This window comes from Hylobates moloch, unplaced genomic scaffold (assembly GCF_009828535.3).
Source record: "Hylobates moloch isolate HMO894 unplaced genomic scaffold, HMol_V3 SCAFFOLD_17, whole genome shotgun sequence".
Taxonomy (NCBI): domain Eukaryota; kingdom Metazoa; phylum Chordata; class Mammalia; order Primates; family Hylobatidae; genus Hylobates; species Hylobates moloch.
Window position 1 is genome coordinate 77899126 of NW_026652292.1, and position 25394 is coordinate 77924519.

A 25394-nucleotide genomic window follows, 5' to 3' on the forward strand; every position below is an offset into this window, starting at 1 on the left:
AGCCCAGACTCCTGCAGGGGAGAAACCCTCCCTACGGTGAGGTGAGGTGCGGGCTGAGGTCAGGGCTTACCTGTCGCTCCCGTTCCAGGCACATTCAAACTTGTCGAAAATGCAGTCGTTCTCATACAGGGAACAGAGCTTGCTCCGAAGGTAGTCGTGGACCTGGTGGGAGAAGGGATGAGGTGAGTGGACGGGGAGCCCCGACCGTCCCAGCCCCTCCACAAGAAGGGTTGCAAAGAGCAGCGAGGGTCTACATGACCTGACACAGCCCGACACAGCCCTGCTCATCTCATCGGGGGTCTGAATGCTCTGACACAGCCCGACACAGCCCTGCTCATCTCATCGGGAGGCCCACGACCGGGCACATGGCTGACCTCCGAGCTGTGGTCCGAGATGGGAACAGCACCAGGGCACAGAGTACACTGTGACAAACGGAACACCCACAGCACAGGGGCCAGGACTGCCTGGGGTCCAGATCCTGGGTCTGCCCTCCCAGGTGTGTGATCTTGGACGAGTGACTTCACCTCTCTGAGCCTCGGTTTCTTCAAACTTAAAGTGATGAGAGGGCGAACCTCACAGTGGTTCTGGGATTAAGTGCAGGGCAGGCCTTTTGAGGGTAATGATCACTGAGAACACAGGGTGACGGCCATCACGAAAGGGGAAGAGGGAACCCACACAGGTTTCTCATCCATCCACAGCACGAGGCACTGAAGCTCACAGGGTCACACAGCCTCTAAGAGGCTGACCAGGACCCTTCCCCAGGATTCCCGTACCCCACAGGAGAGATGGTGACACCCCATGACCCGCATCCACCTGACTGCAGCAGGTCCTACAAGCCCTATACCTGGAGGGCCTCATGAGTGCCAGCCCTCTGCTGGGGCTGGAGCTGCCAGGACAACAGGGCATGAGCTCTGCCCTCTGGGTGGGGAAGGGGAGGTAACTGGGTGCCATGGAGCCTGGTTTCAACTCCCAGGAGTTGAAATTAACAACTCCAATGAACACAGAAAATGTGAGAAAATGTGAAGGGTGGTGTGAACGTCAATTTCGTGTGTCAGCTTGGCTGGGCCATGGTACCCAGATACTTGGTGTTTCTGTGAAGACATTTTGTAGGGGAGGTTAACATTTAAGCTGATATACTGAGTAAAGCAGGCTGCCTTCCGTCATGTGGGGGGCCTCGTCCAATCAGTCGAAGGCCCTGATAGAACAAAGACAGACCTCCCTGAGGACCGGGGGATTCTGCCAACAGATGCCTGTGGGCTCGCACAGTCACTCTCCCCTGGGTCACCAGCCTGCCGGCCTGCTCTGCAGATTTAGAACATGCCACGTAAGCTCATTCCTTCAAATCTCCCTCTCTTTCTCGGTCTCTATCCCCATCCTGTTGGTTCTGTTTCTCTGAGCCATCTGACTAATATGGTGGTAAGAGCTACACAGGAAAACAGAGTGGCACTAGGGGAAGCAGGATTGGGTGGAGGGGCCTGCTATTCACTGCAGACAGGATGGTTAGACAAGGCTAACTGACTCCCACCTGGGGCCCTGCTCATCCCTCTCCAGCCCCCGTGTCCTCCTGGTGACCTTTGCCTTCCCCTTGGGCCCCTGGGCTGCAGCCCCCCCATGCTGAGGGTCACTGTGTTCCTGTCTGTCTGGGACCCTTGAGGGTGAGGCCAAGGTTCTTCCTTATCTCTGGGCCCAGGGTCTAGCACTGTGCTGGGCACAGGGTACTGGCTCAGTATGTGTAACAACTAAAATCAAGGGGGATGAATGGCAGCAGGTTTTAGTGTTCATGTCCCACCCCCGGCTCTGCATTTTTGTGTGTCCTCCTTACTCAGTCCCAGCAGCCTTGGTGATGCACGCGTCCAAATGCGCATGCTGATCTCTCTCCCGTGCACTAAGCATCTTCTGCCCTCTAGTGGCAGGGTGAGGAAGAGCTCTGGAGAAAGACTGAATGTCAATCTAAGGTCCGCTGCTTGCTGGCTCTGTCACAGATTTGCCATTTAACTCAATTGCCTTCCAATAAAATGGGTTGGGGAGAATACCGGCCCCACCTCCCAGGACAGCTGGGAGGCTTAGATGAGGCAAAGTATACTACGGACTTACCTCAGCGTGGCTCATTCAACAACCGTCCCCAGCCCCTTCACCCTTGCCTTCTTCAACCACAGAGGCTGTTAAACTATTAATTTTCCCAGCCACTGTGGTGGCTGCCAGGGACCCATTCTAGACAATGAGGTGTAAGAAGTCTTCTGAGAAGCATTCTGGGGAAAATTTTACAATCACAGTGAAACACGCAACAGACCCCAGGGGTGAGATCTAGCGCATTTCCTATTTCCTGCCTGGAATGTAGGCAAAGTGCTCGGAGGTATGGCAGCCACTTTGCCACCATGAGGTACCACATGTGAGGGTGGAAAACCAACGCCCAAATGATGGTGGACTGGATCACAGAAGGAACCACTGTGGCGCTGCCGGGGTCATGGAGCCCCCCCATCTTCCTGGACTGCCCTCTCCAGACTCCCTGTGGTGGGAGAAAAACAGCCCCGATTTGTTAAGCTCTGCACACCAGCCGAACGCAGTCCTGCTACACACAATCTCTAGCACATCATAAGCCAAAAAATGTTGGTTGTTGTGCTGCTTTTATGTAGTTATTGCTATTATTTTAGCATCAATAGGTCAGCTGGGCCAGATGCCAAGTGCCCAGCTTAGGGCCTCACGCTCCAGAACAGTCATTCCCCTCCTTCGTGGGGTCCTTCATGAGAATTTCGGAAAGCTGTGTCCCCCTCCCCCTGAAAATGCCCATAGAACACATTCCATGTAGTTTCAGGGGTTCATGGGCCTTCGTTGACCACAGGGATGGAGGTTAAGTGACCGGACAACGGGCCGGAGGGGGTTGGAAATGTTCATTTCCCGGAGCTGCCTCCAGAGGGAGCCAGAGAGTTGCTCCTGCAGGCTTGAGCCGGGCTCATCCTGTCCCTCTCCTAGTCTGGGGTCTCTGCCATTCCCACAGTGACAGAGGAGGGCTGAGTCCTGCCTGGGGTGTGCAGTGTGAGGAGGGGGCCTGATGGAGGAGCTGGGGCAGTCGCAAGAACTCAAGTAAACACATGTGGCTGACAAACGGGCGGTCCCCATAGTGGTCGTTGTGGGTGTGTGGCTTCCAGGAGCGTGCGCTGTTCCTCTGGGGCCCAGGTCAGATCAGAGCAGCCCACTCTCTGAGCTCTGCACCTGTTCCCAGTGGGGCCTGTGCCGCCCGGCTTCCCTTTCCACCAAATAGGATGATGGCTCCTTGTCACCATGCAGTAAGGAATGGAGGTGACAGATGTCAAGCACGTGGCACCCCGTGTGTGAGGAATGACACGGTGAGGAAACAGCTGGGGTTTCTGGTGGGGTGTTTTCCCACCCATGTTTGCACGGCCAGATCTTACTCATCCTTCAAGGCCCAGCACAAATGCCACCTCCTCCAACAAGCCTCCCTGATCTCCCCACCTAACTGGAACCAGCTTTGAAGCCATCCCACATTTCTTTCAAGTCCACATTTTATTTTAACATCACATGAGTTTTGTTGTCTACCCCCTAACATATCTGAATGGATGATAATAGCAAGATAATAAATAATACTGTCCAAGAAGGGCCTGGGCTTCACCTGTACTCCGGGCTTACAGGCCTGTGCTGAGGATCTGGGAAGGAAACAGGTGCTCAGTTCCCCTCTGCGTGCACTGCTTACGGATGCACCCTGGGAGGGCAACGCTTAACCCACTTTAATGGTACAGCTCCGATGCAGGCTCCCGGGAAGTGGGGAGGGAAGCTATCGTCTGCACACTCCACTGGGGCCCAGCCTGATGCTCATCTCTGTTCCCACATCTCTCTCCACCCTGGAATTGAGGCCCCTGGGCCCTGGACCGCAGGCCTTGTTCAGGGACATCTGAAGCTGCCTGTGAGGCAAGACTGAGCGCTCCGGCCCTCTGCCAAGCTACGTGTGGGGATGAGCTGCCGGATTTCCTCAGCCTCCATGTCTTCACCTACATATTGGGCATATGAAAGCCACGCCCGGCTAGGAAGGCCCCCTCCATGGGGATCTCAGCATAGGGGAAAAAGACCCCGGATTGGGGGTCTCCTGCTGTGGTGCCCACCTGGTAGGTCTCTATGGGTCTTGCCTCCATGTTCAGGTCCCAGACCTTGACTGTAAGGTAGTCCCGGGTGAGCATGTAGCGGCCACTGTGGCTGAACTTCACGTCGGACACGGAGGAGATGATTTCCGAGAAGAAGGAGCGGTTACTGGGGTCCTCGGGCTCTTCAAAGACTGTGGAGACAGAGAAGCAATGGCCGTCACTGGACTACTCCTGCCCAAGGGGTTGGCACGACAGATGACTCTGTTTTGCACCTGGGCCCATGCTGTGTTTATTCAGTCATTCATTCGTTCCTCAAACCTAGAACTAAAAACTTACCAGGGAACGAGCCTGGTAAGATTCTGTGCTGTGTAGAAATAGCCATTACTATCCCCATTCATAGCCAAGAAAACGGAGGAGCATCTGGCTAAAACCCATGCCTGGGGAGTCAGTGCTGGAAGAAGATGGTAGCGTCGGGATTTGAAGCCAGAGCTATACTTGATGTGCTGCCCTCTACTGCCCCCTGCTGGTGATGCTGAATGCCAGATTGCAAAGGTGTCCTGACATTCTTGAATGTGCTGGACGATGTCCTCCACCAGGCTGGGCACTGCTTGTGGCTCTGGCACTAACTGGCCCTGGGACCTTGGGCTGGTAGTTATCTCTGTTCATGGTGTCCTGGGCAGGCATGGCTGAGCCCTCCTCACAGGCAGGTTTTGCTTCGTTGCCATGGGGTTTGTAACAAAATCAAATCTGACTGCCACAGAGGTGGTACAGTCTCCTATGTGCCACCCACTGACCATCTCCTTTTTTCTTGGAGCACCTGCTCTGCACAGGAAGTTGCTTATCTGGTCCCTAAAGGCAACAGTTTGCTGCCCACCCTGGACAATTATAGACTGGGACAGAGTGGGCAATGAGGACTCCCCAGACAGCGTCCCCTCCCCACTGCCCCCATAACTTGGCCTTCCTGAGCTGCAGAGGTTCCCAAAGTGGGACAAGGTCTCTAAGCTCGTTTCTGCTGGTATCTGTCTCACTGGTAGCAGTGACCCTGGGGCTGAAGTAGTGTGGGGACTAGGACCCCTGTTGAGCCAGGCACTAACTCCCTAGGACCTGGGCCACAGAGAGACCCAGGGAGCCATGGGAAGAGGACGGGGTGATGGGGTTGACAGCCATCCACCAGCCAATCTGGAAAGACCTAAACGTATGACAACCTGTCCAGCTGTCCCCATGGAAACTGGCTGAGTGGCAGCCTTGCCTGCTGGCCTGTTCTGGTCTCTACCCCTGAAACAGGGAAGCAGAGCTGATCACAGCGCCCTCAGGCTCCTGAGAGGCCCCTCCCTGCTGGCCCTCTCAGCCACAAGGGCTCATGTCCTGCCTCCCAGGTCTGTCCCAGCCCCTTATCCCCTCATGGGAAATAGCAGCACCCCATTCTCCCTCTTGTCCAAGGTGGACGCTGTACCTGGCCACTGCCTCTCCAGAAATACAACTCCTGTCCAGCTCCCCTCTGCAGGGTCCACTGGATGCCCTGATGGACTCATTCATTCATTCATTCATTTACTCACTCACTCAATCAACCAATGCAAACAGAACCTACTCTGTGCCAGGTCCTGGGATGATGCAGTGACCAGCATAAAGCCACCATTCCCGTGCAGCCAACATTCTCCTTGCAGATACAGACAATAAAACTAAGTGGTGCCCTGCACTGCCAGGGAGCGGCAAGCGCTGGGGACGAAGAGCCAGCGGGGAGATAGGCACTGGGGGCTGGTAGTTTAGGTGGACAGGGCCTCCACGGGAGGTGCTGTTTGACCAAGGTCTGAGTGAAGCTGGGGAGAGATCGGTGGCGATGCCTGGAGAGGGGTGCGCTGGGCAGAAGGGACGGCACATGCAAAGGCCCTGAGGCAGGGACACGCCAAGGGCCATGCAGGCAGAGAAAGGAGTGAGCAGGGGGAAGAGGGACGCAAGGGGCCACCCACACAGGATCTCACGGGCCACGGCGAGGGGTGAGGAAGTCACCATTAGGGAAATGGGCGCCACTGAGGGTTCAGAGACAGGGAGGATGAAGTCTGAGTTAAGGAGGTGGGGAGGGGCAGGGAGGAGGCTAGAGTCCCCTCCCCATGGAGGAAGGAAGTTCCAGCACCCAGTGGGCCATGGCTGCAGAGCCAAGGTGTCACCAACCTGATCCCAGGCCACTGCGTGCAGGGAGGTGAGGGGAGGGGAGGTGAGGGGAGGTGAGGGGAGGTGAGGGGAGGGGAGGGGAGGGGAGGGGGAGGGGGGGGGAGGGAAGCTGCTTACAGGCCAGGAAAAGGTTCCCACGTTTATGTTCATGCCTCTGGTATCCCCCCAAATCAGAGCAGGCAGGCGAGAGGAAGGTTCCCCAACCCCCCCAACTCTGTTGAGAGCAAGGCCTCCAAACACCTGTCTCTGAAGCAGACCCCTGAAGCTCAGGAGAGCTATATCTCCGACCTTAGCCTCTCCACAGCCTCTGGTAGGCAGTGGCAGCCTTCAACCCCACACCTCTGCCCTCAAAGCCGCAGCACCGCACTGGGTATCCTGAGGGCAGGTGGTCACTCCTTCCAGTCCTGGCGTCAAGACCGGGAAGGCGGGAGGGAGCCTAGTTTATCCACTAATACGTGGTGCCATATTTTGGAATTAGAATGCTGTCGGGCTGGCAGGTGTTTAACGAAACTCAAAACTGACAGTAGGCGCCTCCCTTTCCAGGAGCCCAACCCACCCCTCCACACGCCCACGGTCCCCAGACCTGCCTCCTGAGCCCAATCTCCCTCCGTCATTCACAGGGATGCCCTTCTCAGTGGCCCAAGCTTTCCTCTTTCCATAAGGGCACATTGAAGGGAGGACCAGAAAGAAAACCAGCACCACGGGAAGGAAGGGTGAGGCTGCTCGCAGAGGGAGCTGGGAGAGAACAGGCTGCCAGGGTCTGAATCCCTGAGCCCCTCGTATGGCCCTGAATGCCTTCACCTCCCTGAGCCCTGGCCTTGCTCCTCCCTACAACAGGAGCCAAGGGCGCTTTTCAGGAAGGGGTGGGAGGAGGGGGCTGAAGCCAGGTCTGGCACCACCCTGGGTACAGGCAGGGCCACAGGCAGCAAAGATCCTGTGTGGAGTAAGCCCACTGCGCGATGAGTGCTGCCGCCCTACCCACTTCCCTCCCTCCCTCCTTTCCTCCCTCCCTCCCTCCTTCCCTCCCTCCCTCCTGCTAGCCCTCCAACCCCTCCCTGCCTTCGGAGGAGGATGGGTGGGGTAGGGATAGTAAAATCTCCCTGGGAGTCACCTTGAGCTTCTGAAACCTCTGAGTTCTAATTGGTCATCTCACACGATAATGTTTTGTGCCCCTATAATAATAATTAAATTGGCATCTTTGTTTCTGTAGATATATATATATATATATATATTTGTAGTTTTTCTTTGTTAAGCCAAAGAAGGATCAACCCCAGTTCCTTTTTCTCTCCGATACCTACAGTAAAGAAAGTCACTTTGAACGCTTGATTCCTTCAAGCGGTTATGTTGTGCTGCCTTTCGATTAGCATTGGGTGGAGACCTCATATTTGGGAGAAGCAGGGAGAGGGCTCGAGAGAAGAGGGACCCCTGGTGGCTAAATGGATGGAAACAAGGAACAGAATCTCAGCGGGACCTGGTGGCCCCCCGGCACCTGCCCAGGTGAGTGGCGGGAACCCTGTCTGGCCTGAACTAGGCTTTCTGCCACTTAGAGGTGAGTCCAAAACTGAGCCAGGGCGGCCTCTCGCAGGCTGAATTCAGGAGTGGCCTTAGTACCCCCTCGACTGCTCAGGGGTCTCTCAAACCAGACTCCCCCAAACCTCGAGGGCTGGTCTAGGTTCCCAGCATGACTTGCAGGTGGATGCAGCCAGAATCACAGGGTGCACCGGCGCTGGGTGTCACAGGGCAGAGCGAGTGACCAAGTCTCCTACCAGCCTCCAGGAGGAAAAACCGCAAAGATCAAAGGCTGAGAGGACAATTGAATCGATAGGTGGAAACGGAAAGCCAAATGGCGCTGGCCCTTGTCGCCCCACTGCTGGCTGTACTCGGGCATTTCTGAGGGCTTTTAAGGACACAAGGAACAGAAATGCAAACGATAGATCAGAAGGGATATTAATAAGCCTGAAAAACCATTACTAAAAGTTCCTCTTTTTCTTTTTAGACATTTCTATGAAATTTTTGACACAATAGATTTTTTCCAAAAGATAGTGGAATCTACTATTCCATATCAATTCCTGCCCCCAAGTGCGCACGCAAACACACACACACACACGCACACACACACCGCTGCACCTCCTTCAGAGCGCTAACAAGAGATAAGGGGTCTCCCCTCTAATTGACTGAATCGCTAAGGACATTTCACAGTAATTATTCCTGCCGTGGGTTTAAAAAACATGTCTCAGAGCCCCCGTCACTTGTGATGGGCCCAGTCCCATCTCCACCCACTCCTCCACGCCCTAATTATTTAAAAGTTGGAGAGCTCTCAATCAGCTGAAATCTCCATCCTGTTTCTTTTTAATGATTTTGCGTAATTAGAGCTCTCATGGCTCGAGCCGGTCCCCTGACAACCACATGCCCCTCCTCCCTGGGTGTTGCATGGTGCTGTGGCCACAAAGAGCCCTCCCCACCCCCATCCCCAGCTCAGGCCAAGGTGGAGGGGACCTGGGGAGCCCAACCAAGGTGTGGGGCGGCCCTGACGGACCTGTGAATCAAAGGGAACGGGAGGTGAAGCCTGACAGCGGGTGCCCGCCTTCCTTTCCAGCCTCACACACAACCGACGGCACCTCCTTCTGCTTAAAGCCTTCCTTGGCTCCCCAGTGCCCACAGGATCAAGGTTTAGGCTCCTACCTGTAGCTGACCAGCATCTTCTCAATGGGTCCCAACCAGCCTGCTGCTGCTGCCTCACACACACGAGTTCCCCTCTGCTGCACACTCCAGCCCCCTTCCTGCTGGGCCCCTAGGGCACTGCATCCACTCAAGGCTCTGGGGGTGAGCATCTCCTCAATGTTGAGCCCTAGGCATCTCCCCCTGCCTCCCCTAGCCCCTGCCTCGCCATGTGCTGGGCAGAGAGCAGACTGGATCGTGCTGTGTGTGACCTCAGGCACAAGCCCCTGGTCCTCTCTGAGCCCAGCTGCCCTCATCTGGAGAAGGAGCATGATGGGATTTTCAGAGGTCATGCCTGGAGGCGCTGGCCCAGTGTGGGGCTTGCAGTAGCTGCTCAATAAAACTAAGGAGGGATTCCTGGAGTTATTTTTCACATCATTTTCTCTCCGAGATCCCTTTCCCATTTTTAGCTGGTCTTTTTTACCAACTCCTATATATCCTCCAGAACCCCAGGCTCACACCCTGCTTTCTGTGCATATTGTTCAGATGCTCTCTAAAGAAATCCTGTGCTTACCCTCTGCTGCCCCTAAGCCGCTGGGTACCTTCTTCTGTGGCACTGGCAGGAGGGCAGGGTCCCCTCATGGGGCTGTGAGCTCCCTCGGGCCAGGGTTCCTGCCTTGGTCATTAGTTACTGATCATCTTGGTGCCCCTGCCTGGCACGGACCCTGCCTCATGGCCCCGCCCTGCTCCCTGAGCAGAGAGAAGCTTGTGCTGCTGCCTGCCGTTTCTGCTCCAGCCCCTCACTGACATCTTTCTTCCCCAACCTGATGTGGTTCCACTGCAGTTTCCAGGCCTGGCAGAGAAGCCTCAACCAGCCTGGGGGTGGCCCCTGTGTGCCCATGGCACTTGCTCTGTGGCCCTCTTGGTGGCACCTGCTGTGCCCCACTCCCGTCGTTGTCAGTGTGTGGACAACACTCCTCTGGAGCTGGGGTGGAGGCCGACTGGGTTCAGATGGTAGAAATGCATTGGCTTGAGCCATGCATTCAGGGACAAGTGCAGCTCAGTGAGGCCTCCAGAGAAACAGATGGGGGTGGGAGGGACCTGCAGGTGGGTGGGGGTGGGAAACATGGGAGGAGGTGGCCTGGAGGGGAGAGGGGCCTATGGGGTCCTGGGCAGTGATCGCCCCGGGCTACCCTGGCCACGGCTCCCTCCTGTGATCTGATGGGATACGAGGCCATCCATGAGGGTGGAGTGGCCTGAGCCACCTGGCGTCGCCTCAGGCCGCGCTCCGGGAGGAGCTTGGAGGGTCTGAGCAGCAGAAGAAGGATGATGGGGGTTACGGATCCCAGAGCAGCCCTGGACACTGACTTGCTCCTGGGTTCCAGGTGATGCCACTGTTTGGGGAGGGGCCTCTTTCCCTATCCCTGAGGCTGCACACAGTGGGGAGGGGCAGGGAGTTCCTACAAGGGCACAGGTGGGCACAATGAGTGCTCACTGATGAAGAGATGACAGTTGTCACTCCCTGCCCAGCACCACGTGATTGAGCTCCATCAAACAAAATAACTCAAGCCCAGCGGTGGCCCCCAGGCCCGGCACACCCTCCCCTCAACCCAACTTTGCACACAAGAGCCCGCCCCTCCACCTGTTCCAGCCACACACGTCCTGACATCAGCCAGGTTCCTCTCAGACACTACTGTGGGGTGGGGCACCCCCGCCCCCATTCCCAGGCTCTTTCTCATCCAGGGACACCTCTCCTGACCCCCTGAGGAACAATGCATCAGAGGGCTCCTGACGCACTTCATGGAAACCTTCCCACTCCAATGCACCTACTTAGTTACCAGTCCACTTCCTGTGGTTCCTCCACACAGCTCCACACAGATGGGAGCCTGGTCTCTGCACAGAGCCTGAAGCCGTCCCGGACCCTCCCTCCCTCTCCATCCAATCTGGCAGCAAATCCAGCAGGCTCCAACTGCCATGGGGGGCCCACCACCTTCCCCACCTGCACAGGCCACTCACTCTGCGCACCAGCGTCTCTCACCTGTGTGAGCACGCTAGCCCCCCCCAGCCGGCCCCCACTTCTACCTCACCCCTCAGCTTATTCTCCCCTGGGCAGCCAGAGGGATCCTGTGAACACACGGCCAGGCTGGCCCACTCCCTGCTCAGACGGCTCTGTGGTTCCCGTCCCTTTCAGAGGAAACCCGAAGCTCTTGCCCTGGCCTGTGAGGGCTCCTCCAGCCACACACCTCTCTGATCTCACCTCCTGTCTCCAGCCTCCGTATCCAGCCACACGGCCTTCACATGGGCTATCCCCACTGTTGGGGAGCTTTGCCCTGGTCCTGCACCCGGATAGCTGCAGGGTCTGGGCTGGGGCTGGTCTTTCTGCAGCAGATCCATTACTACAGTGAGACCTGGGAGTTGAGCCCACACAGCCCTTTTAAATGAACCCACTCAGGTGGGGTGCAGTGGCTCACGCCTGTAATCCCAGCACTTTGGGAGGCTGAAGCGGACGGATCACCTGACATCAGGAGTTTGAGACCAGCCTGGCCAATACGGCAAAACCTTGTCTCTACTAAAAATACAAAAAGTCGGGCGTGGTGCCCGCCACGCAGTCCCATCTACTGAGGAGGCTGAGGCAGGAGAATTGCTTGAATCCAGGAGGCGGAGGTTGCAGTGAGCCAAGATCACGCCATCGCACTCCAGCCTGGGCAATAGGGTGAGACTCCGTTTCAAAAAAACAAAACAAAACCCTGCTCACCCACAATTCCTGTAAGAGTTTTAGTTCTCAAGGCTTCTGTGATGAGTAAGGGGGAAAGAGAGCAGGCTGAAGGCATGAGACTCTCTGAGGCTCTATCTTGGCTCTACTTCACTGTGTGACCTTGGGCAAATGTCTTAATCTCTCTGTGCTTCAATGTAGTAGACAACAATGATCCCTAAAGGCATCTATCTACATCCTCCACCCTAGAATCTGTGCACCTGTTACCTCACATGGCAAAAGGGGCTTTGCAGATGTCATTAAGTGAAGGACCTTGAGGTAGGGAGGTGACCCTGGATAATCTGGATGGGCCCAATGTCATCACAAGGGTCTGTATAGGAGGAAGAAGGAAGGTCAAAGATGGAAGAAAGAGATGGGATGATGGAAGCAGAGGTTGGAATGATGAGCTGAGGAGTGCACGCAGCCTCTAGAAGCCTCTAGTAGCTGGAAAAGATCAGAAAACAGCCCCACCCTGCAGCCTCCAGAGATAACACAGGCCAGCTGACGCCTGCATTTTAGCCCCTGAGTTCCAGAATGTACAACAGTCTTTTGTGTTGTTTCGAGCTACTAAGCGCGTGGCAATTGTTCCCGCAGCAATGAGAAGTAAGTATACAGTTGCCCCTTGACCCTCACACAACACAGGCTTGAACCTGCAGGTCCCCTGATGTGCGATTTTCCCAATAAATATACTGAAAACATTTTGGAGATTTGCCACAATTTGAAAAAACTCAGATGAACCCTGTAGCCTCAGATATATATATACACACACACACACACACACATATATGACAAAGAAAAAGGTATGTCACAAATGCATAAAATCCACGTAGACATCAGTCTCTTCAAATGCATCAGCTGTTGATGTTACCAGTAATGCTCCCCACCAATGGCCAGCTATTAGGAGTGAAGTTTTGGGGCAGTCAAAAGTTAAGCGTGTACTTTCAACTGCATTCAGGCACTGTCTGCACCCCTAACCCCCACATCATTCCAGGGTCAAGTGTATTCAATTTCCTCATCTGTAGGATGAATACTATAACACACCCATCATAGGTGCTGAGTATTTAATGAGCTATAAATGGAAAACAGCATGTGTGTGCACTAAGTGTGCAAGGAATGAGCTGCGGTTATTATTTCACCCAACACCGGGCCAGGCACGTTGTTGGGGTCCTATGAAGGGTCTCGGCCGTCATCACCCCCGATTCTAAGAAATTCCAGTGTTCCAGGCATGGCCCTTTCTTTCCGCAGGCTCTGTGCTCTCATAAGCAGAAGTTACTGTCTATTTTGAGGACTCATGTACAGTTGTTTCCATGGTTACCCTGTCACTCTGCCAAGCAGACACAAGACGCAGATTTCCAGTGCTTTGGAGAAAGGTGGGAAGCTGCAGAGGGAACAGAGTGGCCTGTGTGCCCCCAGCTCTGCCCTGATGGAGGAGGGGTCCAGGGAAGTCACAGAGCTTCTCGGACCCTCGGTCTCCTCATCTGTCCAATGGCAGAAATGAGCACTTTCCTGCATCCAGGACGATCTTCATTCGCGGTCTGATTCTGTTAGGAAAATGATGCTGTGAGCGCATCTCTGGGGTGTCACTATCAGCCGCTCCCTGAGTTTTGAGCAGTAATTGGATACATGGATGGAAGTGGGAGGTGAAGAACTAATCCTAATCCCCAAATCTCTTTTAAAAAATTAGCTCAAATAACAGCCATTTGTGTTCAGATTAAAAACAGCCGCCACCTGCTAATTGGAAATCGGCTGCGTGCTTGATTTCCCATGAGAGCCACAGAGCAAAACACAGCCTGGACAAGGTACGCAGAAGAACAGACACTTCAGCCACTTGCCCCATGTGTGGCAAATTAAATGAGGAGAAATGGAAGCTATAAAAGCATGCTAAAAACTGCTGCACAATCTTTTTGCTGGCATGAAAGAGAAAGTTTCTGTACAGGATATTGAGTTCGAGAATGAAAAATATTCTAGAAAATTTTTAAATAAAATTTGCATAAATCAATAATCAAAAAAGAAATTAAGCTGGTTGTTTAAAATTTTTCTTCTCTTGGCCGGGTATGGTGGCTCATGCCTATAATCCCAGCACTGGAGGCCAGGAGTTCGAGACCAGCCTGGCCAACATAGCAAAACCCTGTCTCTACTAAAAATACAAAAAAAAATTAGCCAGGCATGGTGGTACACACCTGCAATCCCAGCTACTCCAGAGGCTGAGGCGAGAGAATCCCTTGAACCCAGGAGGTGGAGGCTGCAGTGAGCCAAGATTGTGTCAGGGTGATGGAGCCAAATTCTATCTAAAAAAAAAAAGGAAAAAAAATTCTTCTCTCCCTCAAAAGGACACCAAATAGATTTGCACATAAGTTTTCCTAAGATTTCAAGGAGCAGATATATTACATCAACTGTTCCAGAAAAAGAAAGAAAAAGCTGCCCAGTTCATTTTAGGAGAGTTGAATAATCTTAAAATTGGGCAAAGAGAGTATAAGAAAAGAAAATTATAAACCAACTTCATCTATGACTGTGTGTGCAAGAAGCATACATAAAACCTTAGTAAATCACAGGCAGCCCCACCCTGTCTACAGAATTGAGATCACTGGTGGGGGCAGGAGCCCCCAGAGGTCAGCATGTTGCCAACCTCCCAGGTGAGTCACTGGGCACAGCCAACAGGCCCTTGGGGATTTGTCAGCAAGGACCTGGCCCCAAGGTCACCCAGGCACAATCAAAAGTCCTCAGTGGCCTGGAAGACACCATGTCCCTTTCTCTGCACCTCGGCCTGCCAGAGCCTTCCGGAACCTCAGTGCAATCCGGAGAGGAGCGGAATCTGCCGAGGCCCTAAAGTTAACATTCACTGCAGCCCTGGGAGCTGGGGGTGAAGAATGAAATTGAATTGAGTCATCGAAAATAGTCATATTTCTCGCACTCTTGAGTTCATTGGCTGATTCACACGAGGCTCATACACCATCAGGCATATGAAATTACGTGGCTGAAATGGATGTGTCTGTGCTTGGACTCACGAAATGTGCAAGGGATATGTGACCGCTGCTTCTGCCCTGGGGAACCGGATAGCACAGCCTTCGGGAGCCAAAGGGGGTCTGACTGCCCCCTCTAGCCCACTGAAAAATGTCACACAAACATTGAGGGGTGCACGAAACTGTCCTATGCCTGTCTCTGTTCTCTCTAAATTCCACCCTTCCTGCACACACGTGTTTTCTGATTCAAAGTTCAAATCCATCATTAAAGTAAAAATACACAGAAAAATAAAAGGAAAATATCCCATCCGTTTCTTATAGCTCACCACTCAGTGACAACTCAGTGTATTTCTTTCCAGAGTTTTCTCTGTTTCCATTTTTTTGGTGGTCATAGCCTTATTTTGTTATCCCCTAAATCTTTCAACATAATCATTTCCCTGTGGCATTAAATCTTCTAAAACAATAGCTGACATGACCGAACAATATTCTATTACGTGGATGTCATCATTGTCGACATCAATTTCTCGGCATTTTAAACTGCTTGCTTAAAATTTTCCTTCTCTCCCTCAAAAGGACGCCGAATAGATTTGCACACAAGTTTTCCTAATACTTCAAGGAGCAGATATATTACACCAACAGTTCCAGAAAAAGAAAGGAAAAGCTGCCTCACTCATTTTAGAAGAGTTGAATAATCTCAGCATTTAAGATTAGGATATTGAGGATGTGTCTGGATTTCCACCCCTATAAACAACAGGGTGCCATGAAGCCCCATCCTCCTTCCCACAGGGCTCACTCGGGGTCAGCAGCGGACCAGGAGCAGGAAGAATCCCCTCTCTTCCCCAATATTCTCCCATTCCATTCTGACCCAGAGCTGGCTGCACACAGGCACAGCTGGAGGCACATGCGGCCAGAGTCAATGGGCGGGAGGCGTAGGCGGTGGGGGCAGTGTCCTGTAGTAGGCAGTGGAACGGCCCCCAGCGACGGCTGCATCCTGATCCCTAGCACCTGTGACTATGCTATGCTACACGGCAAAGTCAAAATAAGGCCAAAGATGAAATCAAGGCTGCAACTCAGCCATCCTTGAGATGAGGAAGCCATCCTGGATCACTGGGGGTGGCGGGGGCGAGGTGATCACAAGGGTCTTTATACGCGAAAGACAGACAGGAGGGTCAGAGTCGTGAGAGAGGCTTGGCCGCTGTGGGCTTGGAGAATGGGGCAGGGGCCATGTGCCAGGGAACGCGGCGCCTCTAGAAGCCAGAAGAGGCAGAGAAACCTGTGCCCCCCAACAGCCTCCAGAAGGTACCAGCCCGCGGCACCTTCATTATGGCCAGTGAGCCGGCTGTGGGACTGCGGACTGAGACTATACATATGCCCTGTTTTAAGCCACCAAGTGTGTGGTCCTTTGTTGTGACACACAGGACGCAGCCCCGGGCCCCCTGCACCCCGGGAATCTCAGCTGGTCTCTGGCCTCCCATCCGTCCACGGCCACTAACTCCACACTTATCTCCAGGTGGCATTGCTGCCTGGACATCTGGCTGCCTACTCGACCCCTTTCCTTGGAGCCCAATACAGGCCTCAGGCTCGCGGGTCTGAAACCTGCCTGCTGGTCCCTGGCACCCCCTCTTGTTCCAGACCATGGCCCCACCTTCACCCACAGCTCAAACCAAACCACAGTCACACCCCACAAGGCAAAGCTCGACCTCCAAGCAACAGCCAGAGGGGGCAGCTAGGTGAGCCCTGCCCCACCTCCCAACACCCCCCCTCACCAGGGTCACCATTCCTTCCTGCAGACCCTGCAGGAACCTCTGACGCCTGCTCCCCCGGGGACCCTCTGCGGCGTCTCCTCTTCCTTCTCAAGTCCCAATCTCGTGACAACCCACAGTTTCTCCTTCTCAGCTTACCCAGAACAAAACCCAGTCCTTCCCTTGACCTACAGGCAATGTCTGGAGTCACAGCCACTGCAGCACCCTCCTTCTAGAACATTCTTCCCCAGCGATCAGCACCACCCACCCCCTCAGGGTGTCTGTTCCACTGTGGTCTCTTCAGGGAGGCCCTCCCTGACCCCCTCTGTCCCTGTACCTGACTTTGTGGGTGTTGGTGCCATTGCTCATCACGTCCTGACATGTATCAGGTGTATGTTCACTGTCTGTCTCCCCCGCAGACGCCAGCTCCCAAGGGTGGGCCTCTGCTGCACGCCCATGCCAGGAATAGGTGCCTACTGAATGCCTGGATGGCTGAGCTTGACACAGGGAGCGTGGACAAACCCAGAGGAGATGAGGGGGTGGATGTGGGGGCCAGAACTTGGCCAAGGAAGGAGGCAGAAGCTGGAGGTTTTGGGGGGCCCTGAGCCTGAGTCCTGGGGCTGGTGTGCACCCTGTCTCTGACTGCCCAGCAAAACCAGACTCCCTAAGGGAACAGTGTGGCCCCGTCGCTCCCAACCAGGCCTCTGCCGCCGGCACCCAGGCTTCAGTCAGGCTTCTCTGGGGTTTATTCGACAAGTGTTTATTTCCAGACACTGTGGTAGGTGCTGGGGACAGACAGTGAGGGGAAACAGATAAGCAAAGCCCCTGCCCTCTGCCTGTGGGACAACCCCCTCCAGCCTGGCCCCTTGCTAGCCCTGCAGGGCTGTCTGGGAAGGAGGATGCTATGGCCTGATCCCTCGCCTTCAGGGGCCTCTGGGACAGCTGTGGCAGTATGCAGCCCGTGGCCACAACCCAGTGCCGGGCAGCCCAGCCCTGCCACGATTGAATTTGGGTGACCTTGGGCCAATAACTGGAGCTTCTGTTTCTTCTTCTGAACAGCACTTCCTGGGGCTTGTATGAAGATTCGATGAGTTCACAGATAAAGCCCTTGGTGGGGGCTGGGCTCAGAGTGAGTGTTCAGTGTGAGCTGTTAGGCTGGGGGATGCTGTGTCACAAAATGTCCCCTGGAACTCATTCAGCCCCAGACCTCCACGGATACCCCTGTGAGACCCCCATAGCAGGCCCTGTGGTGGGCTCTAGGATGAGGGGACATGTTACAGACCCTGCTCCAAGGAGCCGGAGGAGACGGGCAGCCCATAGCAAGTTCGCCGGGTGTGGCTAGTTCCAGACGAGAGGGAAGCTTTGGGGGCTACGGGGCCACAGAGGAGGATCCAGATCTAAAGTAGGGGTCCAGGAAGGCTTCCTACAGGAGCTGACATTTAAGTTTCGTGCCTCCTTACCTTCTGGATGCCCTGACCCTCGCCCTAGAGCCCTGAACCCTAAAAGCTGAGCTGTTCCTGGCTGTGCAGGGACTCTGGGGGGCAGCAGGTGGCAAGACCAGGCTCCCCCACCAGCCAGTGCTGAAGAAGCAATGGGCCCACCCACCTTGGCCAGTCCAGTACATGCTCATCCCACACCCACCACCCCTGCGGCAGCTGCACCAGGACAGGACATCTTCCCCGCCCGCCTGCCCGCTCCACAGCCCCCCACCCCCTGGCATGGGCACTTACGCTTGGAATGCTTGTCACACAGGGCAGCTGCCCGCATGTCGCAGAGCCGCAGGGAGCCCTTGCTGCTGCTGTAGACGAAGAGGTTGCAGTGGTGCGGATGGAACTCAGACGCTGTGATCACCTCCGTGAGGTCCTCCATGTTGGCCGGCTTGATGTCCACGATGTCTGCGGGCAGTGCGGTCAAGGAAGGGACAGTGAAGGCACCCTCAATGCTCCGCCTTTCCAGAGGTTTCTGACACCTCTCCCAGGCAAAGCCGTCCACCCTCGCGTCTGAGCTGCCTCTCTGTTCCTGAGACCCTCAAAATGCATCCCAGCCGAGTGTCCCTCTGAGCTGCAGACCTGCATGGTGAACTGCCTGCCGGCCACCCCTTCTAGGTGCCTGTCCACTGTTCCCATGAAGCTGGACCCACCACTTCCCTCCTGACCTTCACCCTCCCGCCACCTGCACTCCACCCTAGTGAGGGTGCATCAGTTCCAGCCACAGATAGCACTGACCTGTGGGGCCCCTCTCCTCTGCCCTCCTCCCCCTGTTGGTTGCCAAGCAGAAGAAAAAGAGCATTTATATTGTGCCTACTGCATGCTGGGCCGTGGATGCTATTGGTAAATGATTTCAAGTCTTCCCAGTCCCTTTTCAAATTGTGTCTGGAATTGAGTGTGTGGGCATCTGGGAGCTCCCCTTCCTGCCCCCAGCACCCACTCCCCTTCTTCTGTCTACAGCATGGAGATTCTTCTTTGGGCAAAGGATCTTCTGGGTTTCTGGATCAGACCCACCTCGGCTCTGATCTGTGCCCTACAGCCCCCCAGGACTTGGAACACTGAAAAGGCTGGGATGCAGCTTGGTCACCCCTGCTGGGCTGGGTGGTGTAGAAAGAAGGAGCTTCTATCTGCTGCCAGGACAAGGAGAAACCCTGGAGCTTGAGGATGGGGCAGACAGTGGAAAGAGTGCAGAGAAAGATCTGGTGATGCCATTGGAATCCTGGATCAAGCTGCACCTGAAGCCATTCCCCCCAGACTGCTAAATGTGGGAGTCAATAAATGTCCATTTTTTGTTTAGAGTCAAGAACTTCGCTGCTTCCAAAGGCAGTATCCCTGACTGTTACACGGGAGCACAGAGAAGATGAGCAACTTGTCCGGGGTGGCCCAGGTGTGAGTCATAGGGCTGGATTCAGCCTCACAACCTCCCCAGCCCCAGCACCTGCTCTTTTCCTGTCCCTTCCCTGCTGCCCAGCAGCAGATCAGAATCTCTCGGAGCATGCAAGGACTGGCGCCCCCGAGCCTCTCTCCGGCTTTCCACCTTCAGATCCCACCTGTCACCCTGACAGAAAGGCCTTCTCCCCTCTCACAGCAATGACCTCGGGCTCCGGTCTCCCTGGCCCTGCATGGGGCTTTGCACAGTCTGTTCCCTCTGACTCTTCAGGTGCATAGGAGCCCTGGAGTCGGAAGGTCTGGGGTTTGAATCCCAGCTCTGTCACCTCCTGGCTGTGTGACCCTGAGCGAGTTCCCAGCTATCCATGCCTCAGCTTCCTCATCTGTAAAATGAGTCAGCAGTATAACCTTATCACTTCACTGTGAAGATCATCAGAGGCAAAGCCCTTCACACACTGCCTGATGTGTTGCAGAGCGCATGCATGTCAGTTTCCATTATTATTATTTTCTATCTGGAAAATACTGACTGAAACTCTGAAATCCATCTGCCCTCCCTCTTCCTCCACCCAAGCTGCTGCCTCTCTCAATAAGAAAGCAGTATTTGTAATCCCAGCACTTTGGGAGGCCAAGGCAGGCAGATCACGAGGTCAGGAGATCGAGACCATCCTGGCCAACATAGTAAAACCCTGTCTCTACTAAAATACAAAAAAAAATTAGTTGGAGACAAGCCTGACCAACACTGCAAAACCCCATCCCTACTAAAAAAAAATTAGTGGTGGCACACGCCTGTAGTCCCAGCTACTCGGGAAGCTGAGGCAGGGGAATCACTTGAACCTAGGAGGTGGAGGTTGCAGTGAGCCAAAATCGTGCCGTTACATTCCAGCCTGGTGACAGGGCAAGACTCTGTCCAAAAAAAAAAAAAAAAAAGCAAGCAGTATTTTCTGACCTCTCTAAACACGAGGGTTTATAAAATGCCAGGGAAAAAAATGGCTGATCTGTGCAGTCAGAAAGCACCTACGAGGGTCCCTGTGCTCGTGCTCAAATCTTGCTTCCCGGAAGCACATCATTAACCAGAAACTGAGAATCACATAAAAACAGAAAGAGAGGGAAAAACGAGTTAAGTCATCACTACCTGGCTGGTTTCCCAGGAAACTACAGTTTTCCAGTATGGAAAGAAGCAGCGATTAAATAATGAAAAATGATACTGAAAGCCAAGCCAGAAAAGAGCCCTCCTCCTGCCATGCTGATTTCACCAGTGTCCACCTGGCAGCCCAGCCCTCCCGGGCCGAATGGCTCCCATGACTTTCCAGGACACGCTGCCCGCTCGGGGCGGCTCTCAGGTCCTTACTGAACTTCACTAAAGTGGGATCCAGAGAAAAGTGCAGCCATTGATGAAATGTCACGCACATTAGTGCGACAGCCCATGGATGATGTGCAGTAGAGACGCAGGGCAGACAGGGGCTAAATTCTCTCTGCACACCCTGAGACACACAAAAGCCACAGGAGGTTTGGTGGCAACAGAAGTGCCCGGGAACATGGGTCCCGCATGAGTTCTGCTCGTGTCATCAGGACACTCATTCTTGCTGTATTTCCAGGAGTTATAACTCATGGGGCACAGTGGGTGCAGGAGGACTTGGTGGGATGAAGTCAAACGCTGACATCCAGGGGGTTCTCTGAACATTCCAGGTTATCTCCCAGGGGAGACCTCTCCCTCGGCCTTTCATAACCCAGAGTGGCCAGCGGCTTATTGCTTCTGCCAATGAATAGACAAGTGAGGCATGTCACTTCCAGGCTGAAGTTTTGAGAGCCAGCACGTGGTCTGCTGTGACACTGTTCCCTCTGCTGTGAGATCGCACCGAAGCCAGCCTGTGACGGACACACTTGCAGCGAGAGTAGGCAGTGTGAAGTGGGTGTTTGAAGCCTCGGAGACCTTCAGGTTGTTTGCTACCACTGCAAAACCTGAGCCCCCTGACAGGTTCAGTGTCCACCCAAATGCTCTTTCCTTTCCCACCTGGGGATGTTTCAGAACTTTTCAAAGTATGTAGGAGGCCAGGCATCATGGCTCACACCTGTAATCCCAGCACTTTGGGAGGCCGAGGCGAGCAGGTCACCTGAGCTCAGGAGTTCGAGACCAGCCTGACCAACATGCCAAAACCCCGTCTCTACTAAACATTAAAAAAAAAAAAAAAATTAGCCAGGCGTGGTGGCACGTGCCTGAAATCCCAGCTACTTGGGAGGCTGAGGCAGGAGAATCTCTTGACCGGGGAGGCAGAGGTTGCAGTGAGCTGAGATCGTGCCACTGCACTCCAGACTGGGTGACAGAGCAAGACTCCATCTCAAAAATAAATAAATAAATAAATAAATTAATAAAAGTATGCAGGGCTCCATTACGTCTGTAGCCCTGTGGCAAACACACCCGAGCCACGGCAACCCAGGGCCGGCTGATGGGCACCGACACTCAATCGAGCACCCCATGTACAGGCTGGGAATACAAGAGTCCCCAAAGGCAAAGGGATCGAGGGCCTGGCTTTGGGGAGATAAAGTCTCCCAAACCTGGGTCCCACCAACAGCCCAGGACTATAGGGGAGCCATCACAGGGGAATCTCTCCTGCTGTTTCTCTCTGTCTTTGGATAGGGTGGGTGCTGTGAGACACAGAGGCCCTGCATCCACGTCACCCTGCAGAAGGAGCAAAATCACTGTCACAGCCAATGTGGCAGGTCCCCCACAACAGGGTCCCCACGGTAAGAGCTCCCTGGGGAGGCAAGCAGTCCCAAGCCTCTGAATTCCAGGGCCCAGAGCCATGCCCAGAACCTCTGGGCAGCACAGCACCCTTCAGAGCATGGGCACTGGGCTGGGTCCATGCTCACCTGGTCCCTGGGACCGCCTCTCCGAGACCTTGGCTCGGGTGGCCATAGGACCTACCCGGGCCTGCAGCCCAGCCCTTTGCAAAAGGAATTAATTACCGCTTGGGGTGGTCCCTGTTGGTGCTCCCTCAATCCATCATAACACAGGGCCCTGAAGATGGACTCCTGACAAGGGAAGTAGCTGTGGGAGAAGCCTCCGGGGCACGAGAATTATGCCCAAACTCAGCTACCGCGAACACACCTTTTTGCCCCACACCATGGTCCTCCGTGTGTCGACCTTGAAGCATTTGGCCCAGTGACCACACTTGGTGGCTTTAACTTTGGCAGGACCAGCATCAGGTCAGAAGCTGGGGGCCCCTGGCTGGGCATCTGGTCTTGGCTGTCACTGGGGGCCCCAGCTGGGCGTCTGGTCCTGGCTGTCACTGGGGGCCCCCGGCTGGGCGTCTGGTCTTGGCTGTCACTGGAGCATCATTTCCATGCTGCAAGCCTTGCTTCCCCATCTGCAAAATGAGGGCCTGGGCCCTTTCCTTTCCAGGACTAACCGCAGGTGGCCCCACCCCAGCTTCATGATAGCCGCCTAAATCCTACTTGAAAAACTGCTTCACAAGGTTCATTTCAGGACTGGCCTCCCTTGGGAACGAGCATAATTAGGATCATTTAAGAGTCCCTCTTCCCCTGGCAAAGCTGCTTGAATTATTCATCTTCTGTTTTCCCATCTAATTCCACTCCAACTGTCTGGTGGGATTTATTTCCCTTCCAATCACACTCTAACAGCTAAGAGTCATTTTCCCTGCAAGAAAAGTTTGTCAGACACAGGTAGGAATTCCAGAGAGAGGAGCAAGTTACGCAGAGAGGATGAAAAGGAGAGAAGGTAAAATCGCTCTTCGATCCCATACGCCTCAACTGAGCACACGCTATTTTTCTCCACTGCAGTGGGTTGAATAGTGGCCCCCACAAATATGTTAGCATAGTATATGTCCATAACATCCTAACCCCCAGAGACTGTGGAGTGTGCTCTCATTTGGGAAAAGGGTCTTTGCAGATGTAGTTAAAGATCTTGAGATGAGATCACCCTGGATTACCCAGGGGGGCCCTAAATTCAATGACAAGTGGCCTTCTAAGAGACAGAAGAGGAGACACCAGAGGAGAAGGCCACATGGAGACGAAGGCAGAGATGGGAGCGATGGCTACAGGAACACCTAGAGCCCCGGAGCTGGAGGAGACGAGGAAGGCTCCTCCCCTACAGCCTTCAGAGAGAGCATAGCCCTGCCAACACTTGGACTGAGAACTTGTGGCCCCCAGGACGGTGAGAATATATCTGTTGTTTGAAGCCATGAAGTCTATGGCAGTTTGCTACAGCAGCCACAGGACACTAACCCACCCAAGGTGCCTCCTGGGAGTTGGGAAATAAGAGCAGACATAATGCCAGTGCTATGGGTGCCTGCACAGCCCCCCAACACCGACAGCCCCCCCACACCCCCAGCCCCCCCCACCCCCGCCCCCCCCACCCCCCCACCCCCCCACCCCGACAGCCCCCCACACCGACAGCCCCCCACACCGACAGTCCCCCACACCGACAGCCCCCCAACACTGACAGCCCCCCACACCGCTCCTTCTCTAGAACTCCCCATTTCCCCATTTCCCCAGCCCTGGGGCACCAAGCCAGGCATCAGGGGACTTCTTCCTCATTCTAAGCCCTTCCCTTGTCCAGCCGGCCTTCAGGTCCCAGGGCTTCTCCCCCTGAACGCCTTCCGCTCTGCCCTTCAGCCCAGGCCATCAGCATCTCTGTCCCCATGGGGGTCCGTGCCCAAGCTCAGCTAGAGTGAACTTCCTCAAACAGCTGGGGGACTCCCCACCACCCTGCGTGGTGGCCTCTCCCACCCCACCGAGGAGGTCGGACTTGCCCAGCTTGCTGCCCCTGCCTGCTCTTCCTCAATCTCACCTTGGCCGCTTCTCCCTCCATACCCGCCAGCCATATCCAGCAGTTCGAAGTTGCCACAGCATTCTGAGTCTCTGCCTGAACACCAAGGCGAGGCCCTACTCCTCTGCTCATCCTCAGGACCACCGTGCTGTGTATGTGCCCATCGGTTCCCCCCTGCAGTTGGCTCCAGGGCCAGCTCCCCCTCCTGATTCACCTCTGTGCCCCCACACCCCTCACACACGACCTGCCCAGAGCTGGTGCCTGGGACATGCTCACTGCATGACTGATCTGTGGACAAATATTAGATGAGGAGACGACTCTGAACCTTTCCCTGGGAACAGCCCTTCCAATTTAGAAACTCTGTTCACAGTCATTTGCCCCCCACCCCCACCTCAACACACACTAACAGGGTGCAGAAGGCAGCTGGTGCTCCACTTCACTTTCTTTAGGTCCAGAGACAGGCTCAGAGGGTTCCACAGTCAGTGAGCAGCAGAGCTGATACCTGAGCCTGGGTGCATGATTGCAAATCCAGCTTGGGTTCCTCCACCCACAGCCCCCCACAGCCGGGCCCCATTGCCCCTTAGAAGAAGCTGCAGGTTGTGCGAACGGAGGAGGTGTCCAATCAACCCAGGGCATGATGGGCACATTCCCAGTGCAGGGCCCTCACAGTCACGCCCTTCAGATCTCTGCCTGAATGCTCCTTAACAAAGTAACCTTCTATAAATCTCTGCCCCTCAAAATAAACATTTATTTTACCTTGCTTAATTATAGATTTTCTGCTTTCTCTTTTTGCAAGCATTAATCACTGCTTATCACATTATTGGCCTGTTTGTTGCTGTCTGTCCCCAGTGAGGGCAGGGACCTGCCTGTCAGGATTGCTGCTGCTGCCTGGCACACAGTGGGTGCTTAGCAAGTAGTTGCTGACTGAATGAATGAATCAGCCCATTGTCGTCCCCTCTGATCAGGGCCCAGGGGGCAGGAGGTTGCAAACCATCTCAAAGGGAAGCAGCTGTTAAAGTAGAGATAAGAGGCATGGTCAAGAAGGCCAGGGTGTGAGGGGTTTTTTAGGAGTGGATCATCACTGACAAAGGCCATTCAAAGGGGCCGTCCCCCTGCAGTGTGTTGAAAGTATTGCTGCAGAGGCACAAATGCAAGAGCGCAGTGCTGGCCGGGCATGGTGGTTCACGCCTGTAATCCCAGCACTTTGGGAGGCCGAGGCAGGAGGATCACTTGAGGTCAGGAGTTTGAGACCAGCCTAGCCAACATGATGAAACCCTGTCTCTACTAAAAATACAAAAAAAATTAGCTGGGCATGGTGGTGGGCACCTGTAATCCCAGCTACTCAGGAGGCTGAGGT

The 25394-nt window shown here is 54.5% G+C and overlaps 1 protein-coding gene across 7 annotated transcripts in view; it reads right to left on the reverse strand.

Annotated features, from left to right (window-relative positions):
* Positions 1-25394, reverse strand: part of PPP2R2C (protein phosphatase 2 regulatory subunit Bgamma) — a 244447-nt gene that overhangs the window by 8566 nt on the left and 210487 nt on the right. For all 7 annotated transcript variants that reach the window (XM_032135887.2, XM_058429969.1, XM_032135886.2 and 4 more), the window contains 3 exons: positions 18106-18270; positions 4116-4285; positions 71-162 (listed from right to left, as the gene is read on the reverse strand). In XM_032135887.2, coding sequence (XP_031991778.1) covers positions 71-162; positions 4116-4285; positions 18106-18270 — 427 coding nt within the window. The remainder of the gene's footprint in view (positions 1-70; positions 163-4115; positions 4286-18105; positions 18271-25394) is intronic.